The sequence below is a fragment of the Apium graveolens genome, chromosome 2 (assembly GCF_009905375.1).
Source record: "Apium graveolens cultivar Ventura chromosome 2, ASM990537v1, whole genome shotgun sequence".
NCBI lineage: Eukaryota > Viridiplantae > Streptophyta > Magnoliopsida > Apiales > Apiaceae > Apium > Apium graveolens.
In genome coordinates, this window is record NC_133648.1 from 240,111,863 (window position 1) to 240,118,897 (window position 7,035).

The 7,035-nt window shown below is 36.2% G+C and overlaps 1 protein-coding gene across 1 annotated transcript; it reads left to right on the forward strand.

Annotated features, from left to right (window-relative positions):
• Nucleotides 1-1,940: 1,940 nt before the first annotated feature.
• On the forward strand, nucleotides 1,941-6,554 carry LOC141698233 (uncharacterized). Its single transcript, XM_074502905.1, has 6 exons — nucleotides 1,941-2,823; nucleotides 2,918-3,376; nucleotides 3,486-3,716; nucleotides 4,333-4,914; nucleotides 4,999-5,857; nucleotides 5,975-6,554. The coding sequence occupies exons 1-6, from the start codon at nucleotides 1,941-1,943 to the stop codon at nucleotides 6,552-6,554; spliced, it is 3,594 nt and encodes a 1,197-aa protein (XP_074359006.1).
• Nucleotides 6,555-7,035: the final 481 nt, after the last annotated feature.

The window sequence follows — 7,035 nt, forward strand, 5'->3', positions numbered from 1 at the left end:
AATGTAATACTAATGTTGTGTTTACACAATACCATGATCAACATTCAGTGGAATTGAAAATAAGTTTTTCTCTATTCTTTGCTTTAGTTAAACCCGGATCTTATCCAATAATTTTGATTGGACATGCATTGTCAGGTAGTCGCAAGGATAATCAGAGTCCAATAATTCCGTCAAGTATATCATCTCTCAGCCGATCAAGTATTGAACATAGTCAAGGTCTGTCGTATACCGCGGTCCACTTTGACATGTTTTTTTTGCTTCTTAATGTAATACTAATGTTGTGTTTATACAATACCATGTTCAGCATTCAGTGGAATTGAAAATAGGAATCTTAAACACACAGAGCTGTAAGATATTAACGTAGAACTATGTAAGCAACAAATCTCCAGAGATTTTCCATTGTGTTTGGAAGATTTAGGCAAACAGTCTCTGCGCACTCTTGACACGACAAAGGCTGGTAAATTCCCAAGTTTACATTTATAGCTACAATATTCTTAATTTTAATATACCTTTTGATTATGTAGTTTCAGTTGTCGGTAATTACCAATCCAGTGATAAGGATAGATTAGCCACCGGACAGATGTTAATGTCAAATCTCCATGAAGTTCAGATTGACATTAATTTCCAACCCAGTTTTGAGAAACTAGGTACTGACGGATATTGCCTCAATACTAAACCAAATGCAAAACCAAACCTGAAACAACCTGGTAAACAATAATAAGTGTGGTCAGTTATTTTTTTTTACTAAAGAATCCTGTTTGATAATATAAATGTCTTTACTGGAAATTACAGGAAAAAAACCAAATGAGGGTGCGTCGAAAGAACTACAGTTTTAAGGAACACAAAATATTCCTGAGTACACTGACGGATGATCCAACTGTTAGTGAAAGCATTGTGCACAAACCTGTGGGAACTGCGTCACCTTCACATGCTTCTCAAACATCAGGCACATTTTACTTCACTCATAGTTGGAAAAATTTATGTTTAATTTTATATGATATTGGCTGAATTGGTTATGTTTTTCTCCAAGTAAAAGAAAAAATAGGTTGTGCGGAAAGAGTCCGCGTGACAGAGAATTACTCGATAATTCTTTATACACCTAACCTGGAAACACTTCACGTTCATATTGTTCTCAAATATCAGGTCAAAACATAACCAACGTTATTTTTTATTACAGTTGTCCATGGTTGTCTTATTGCTATATTGACAAAATACAATTTTCAAATTGTTAAATTCATTGCACAATTTGATAAATTTTGGGTCAACCATGTAGGTGTACAGATAAATGGAGAAATATGCGCAACTCATGATACTCCATGCGTTCATAAATTACGACCCATGGGATTTGAAGGTGCGTTTCAAAATCAAAATTGTATAATAGAGATGCTTACTATTTATGTAAATAAAGATAGTAGTAGTTGATCTTATTAACAATGTTGTTGTTGTAGCAGGAGAACAACGAAATATTGTAGCTCCAAAAAATACTCAAAGTGCCAAGAGTACTGTCACTTTTGCAATGCCCGCATCCACTATATTTAAACGACCACAAGTAACTTTAGGTTCCAGTAGTGATATCGCTGTAAAATAACAATCCAAAAAAACCTGTGGTAAAATTAGTCCAGGTTCTTCAACATATGATACATCTTCCGTAAAAAGTTATTATGAGCAAGGAGAAAGTTCCGGTTCTAAGAACTTATTATGAGAATTTAACAATATTGAAGATTGTGAAAGCACCGATAATGATTGTATATCTACCAGTATGAACTTAAATTCAGTTTCATTCTTAATTACTCTGATGTTCCACATTCATAATAATTTCAAAATTTGTAGGTGATTGTGACGATGTTGATGTACATGATTTTGACAATACTGTTACTAAGTGGAGTTAGTACCTCGATGTCGGTGATCCTGATAGAATTTGTTCAAAGTGTCAGGCCATCATGTGGAATCATGAAAGAAATAATAAAAAAGCGACCAAAAAGCCTCCAACTTTCTCTCTTTGTGGTAAAAATGGTCAGATAATTCTTAAGAAGGAAAAGCAACCTCCCGAGCCTCTCGCTTCACTCCTTACTGGTGGATCCCGTTTTAGGCATTTCAAGGAAAATATTAGAATGTACAACTGTATGTTTGCCATGTCTTCCACCGGAGGTCAAATTGATCGTAGTATCAATCGTGACGGTGCTCCTTACTGTTTCAAAGTAAAAGGTGTAAATTACCACAGTATGGGAAGCTTTGTACCACTTGATGGTGAGAACCCCAAATTCTGTCAACTCTACATATATGACACTGAAGATGAAGTACATAACAGAATAAATGTCGTTAAGGGAGGACGCGATGCCGTGGATGAAGAAATCGTTGAGTCGTTGTTAGAAATGTTGGATAAACATAATCGTTTGGTCAAAGGTTTTCGTATGGCACGTGAAAGAATTAGTCAGAATCCAGTTGATGAATTTAGATTGGTTCTAATATCTTCGTCTTCCGCATCTGGTCGACCTAACCATATTGGTCCATCGAATGAAGTTGCCGGGTTGATTGTCACTGACGAGTATGCTAAAGGATGCAGGGTTACAATAATCCATTCGAGAACCAATGGATTGGAGAGAATTTTTGAAACAGATCCACGGTTTATGCAGCTTCAGTATCCTATTTTGTTTCCTCATGGAGACATCGGATATTGCCGTCAAATCCCTGTAAACAGACCAAATAAAAAAATCAGAAACAACGCCAGAATACCGAAGATGAAGATCCGGATAAAAAGGGGGGGAGAGTTCATCACGATGAAAGAATATTACAATTATAAACTCATGATACGGCCTTCGGAAGGTATGTTCAAAATCATGACCTAAATTTGAGCACTTATAAATGAATTAATTCTACCATTCTAATTTTCTCCCGAAATTGTCTCATGTATATTCAGGTTTGACTCCACATCTGGGAGGTCGTTTATGGCAGCAATATGTTGTTGACGCATTTACTGCGATTGAGCAATACAGACTTGACTGGATCAGAGGTCACCAGACTACAATTCGTTCTGATATGTACCACAACATACGAGATGCACTAAACAAGGGTGACAGCAATCCTGAAAATGTCGGCAAGGCAACAATTTTACCAGCCTCCTTCACTGGCAGTAAAAGATACATGAACCAGTATTTCAAGGACGTAATGGCAATTTGTCGAACACTTGGACACCCATCATTGTTCCTTACGATGACCACTAACACAAAATGGCCTGAAATTCATAGGATGTTAAAATTTCTACTTGGTGTTGATGTTGTTGACGCACCCGACGTCGTTGCAAGGGTATTTAAAATGAAAGTTGACCAACTTCTTGATCAAATAAAAAATAAGAACTGCTTTGGACGTTGTATTGGAGGTATGCTATTTTCAGGATTTCTTCCTCTAACAAATTGCTTATGATTTAAATTTAATATAACATGTATGTAAGGCTTTATTTAATTATTTTCATCAATTTTATATTACAGTAATGCACGTCATAGAGTTTCAAAAGCGTGGATTGCCACATGGTCACATGCTAATATGGTTGCATCCAAACGATCGTCCCAAAACAACTGAACAAATAGATAAAATGGTTTCTGCAGAAATTCCTAACCCAAATATTGATCCAATTGGTTACGAAGCTGTCAAGAATTACATGATCCACGGACCATGTGGCACTGAATGTGTCAATTCTCCTTGTATGGTTAAAGGCCGTTGTATTAAACATTTTCCTAAAAGGTAATTCTGAGATCTTTTACATTAAATTAATTTTCCAAAAACTGCTGGAAGAATACAACATTTAATTTTTCACCTTTTAGTAAAACTATCCTTTTTGATTTATTTTAATTAAATTGAAACATCGTTCTTTCCTTTTTAACATGTATAATTCTCACACATACTTTGATGATTGTGGCTTTCCCATCTATAAGAGGAGGAAAACTGGAATTACCGTAAAGAAAAAGGGAATTGACCTGGATAATCGTTATGTTGTCCCCTACAATCGAGATCTTCTAATAAGATTTCAATGTCACATAAATTTGGAGATTTATAACAGCTCCAGATCATTAAAATATCTGTTTAAATATTGTTTAAAAGGACATGATACCGCCACCATGTGTCTGAGGAAAAAAACAAACAACAAAAAAGGGTGCCCAACCACAATCACTCATGAGAAACGGTCGCTTGATGAAGTCAAACAATACTTGAATGAAAGATATGTTTGTGCATCTGAAGCATCATGGAGGATATTTGGTTTTAACATCCATTCCCGGTAGCCTTCCTTTGAACGATTGCCAGTACATCTACCGAATGACAAACATGTGTCGTTTAAAGGCTCACAAAATCTACAGGAAGTTTTTGACAATGCTGGAATAAAGAAAAGCAAATTAGAAGCATGGTTTGATGCAAATAAAATATATGCAGAGGCCCCAAATTTAACCTATTCAGAATTTCCAAGCAAGTTTACATGGCATCAACAACCTGGTATCTGGAAACAGAGGAAAAAAGGTGATGTAATCGGTAGGCTTGCTGAAATACATTCATCTAGCGGGGAACTATTATATCTCTGCATGCTCCTGCTCAGTATTAAAGGTGCTGTATGTTTTGATGATTTGAAGACAGTCAACGACCATGTTTATAACTCCTTTCACGAAGCCTGTGCCGCGCTAGGTATCCTCCAGAACGACCAGCATTGGCACGAAGCTATAGGTGAAAATGCGCATACATCCATGCCTCCACAATTACGTGCCATGTTTGTCAACATTTTAGTATACAGCCCAGTCTCTCATTCGCGTAGCCTTTGGGAAGCTCATTGGGGATGCATGTCAGATGATATTCTTCTTGTGAGGCGACATCTCACTGGGAATCCAAACCTTTGTCTATCAGATATTGAGATCCAGAATTACGCTCTTGCAGGTGTGAGTTGTTAATAATGCTTTGTACATATTACATGTTCCATGTTTGGATTAATGTTATCAAGTTTTATTAATTTTATTGCAGAGATAGAGAAATTGTTGAATGATATTGGTAAAAGCCTTAGAAACTTCCCAGATATGCCATATCCCGGAGATGCTTTTTTTTCCAACTATGAGAAAAGACTAATTCTTGAGGAAACATCCTATGATATAGAAGAAATGAAGAGAATCCACACAAGAAATCATAGTCTTCTCAATGATGAACAGAAGATAGTCTATGATTCCATTCTTGACAATATCAACCAGAAAAATGGTGGTGTTTTCTTTGTGTACGGAAGTGGAGGATGTGTAAAGACTTTTTTGTGGCAGACACTGTGTTGTCGATTACGATCAGAGCATAAGATTGTGCTTCCTGTTGCCTCATGTGGTATAGCTGCTGTGTTGCTTCCTGGTGGAAGAACCGCACACTCCCGCTTTCACATTCCACTCAAGCTTGATGAAAATTGTTCTACCGGTTTAAGACACGAGACTGATATTTCTGAGCTACTTCAGCGAACTGATTTAATAATTTGGGACGAGGCTCCTATGCAACATCATCATGCTTTTGAATGCGTTGATCGATCCTTGAGAGATATTATGTCTGCTATTGATAAAAGCAGAGCTAAAAAGCTATTTGGTGGTATAACCATTGTTTTTGGTGGAGATTTTAGGCAGATACTTCCTGTCATTCCAAAAGCGTCAAGGGCTGAAGTTGTCTGCTCTACCCTCAATAAATCCAAGATTTGGGAATCCTGTGAAGTATTTTTGTTAAAGCAAAACATGCGGCTTAATGCAGGAAATAGTGATTTGGAGAACAAAACCATTGCGGACTTTAGCAAGTGGCAGCTTGCTGTCGGTGATGGCAAAGAAACCAATATTTCTCCAAGTCCAGACACTGGTGAAATGTTAATAAAGATTCCTGATAAATATATCGTTCATACGTCCGGAGATCCAATCCAGAAGCTTTTTGAATTGACGTACCCAGATTTTATACAAAATATCTCTTCACATTAATACCTCAGATCAAGGGTCATACTCACACCTACCAATTTCGTGGTGGATGAGATTAATACAACGATACTTGAAAAAATTCCTGGCATGGTTTACACTTATCTGAGTCAGGATTCAATTGATGATGCAGGTGATGATGATAATGATTTCAGATCCACTTTTCCAGTTGAGTATCTAAACTCTATTAATATGCCTTGCATTCCTAAGCATGAGTTAATATTGAAGGTAGGAGTTGTCGTCATGCTTATGAGAAACTTAAACCAGATCATGGGATTATGCAATGGTACAAAAATGATTGTGAAATCCTGTAGGAAGAACAGTATTGAATGTGAGATTTTGTGTGGCTCTCATGTTGGAACGAAACATCTAATACCTAGAATTGAGATGATTCCAAGTGACACGAACTGGCCATTTGAGTTTAAACGCGTTCAGTTTCTGATTCAAATATGTTATGCCATGACGATTAACAAGAGTCAGGGACAATCACTTGATACGGTTGGGCTTTACCTTCCTAAAGCAGTTTTCTCGCACGGACACATTTATGTTGCTATATCTAGAGTGACAGACCTGAAGGCCTCCATATTCTCATAGATAGTTGTGATGGTATTAGCACATATATCACAAATAATGTAGTTTTTGAGAAAGTGTTTTACAATCTTCCAAGTGTAGACAATTGACATGACATATTAAGAACTTCCTGTAACATTTTTCTATATTACCTTCTTAACTCTGGATTTATTGTGTTTGAAATATCAATAGTGTGAGTTCAACATCCAAAATGTTACACTTATTTTTACTGCATCTGTCTATGAACATAATATAAACAATAAATCTCCAATTATTTTGTCTATTAAAAATATGTATAATCTGTTTGATTAGATAGATTTTCTTAATTGTTTATATACTGTACATATTTTATTAGGAATTGGATTTCAGTTTTCCCTTTTTCTGTTGGCAAAAACCCAAATGATAAGGTTGGTTAGTTGTCATAATCACATCAAACACTTACCTTAAGAATTATCAGCAAATTAAACCGGGATATTACTCTAATTCTCAATTAAAGGAATAGATT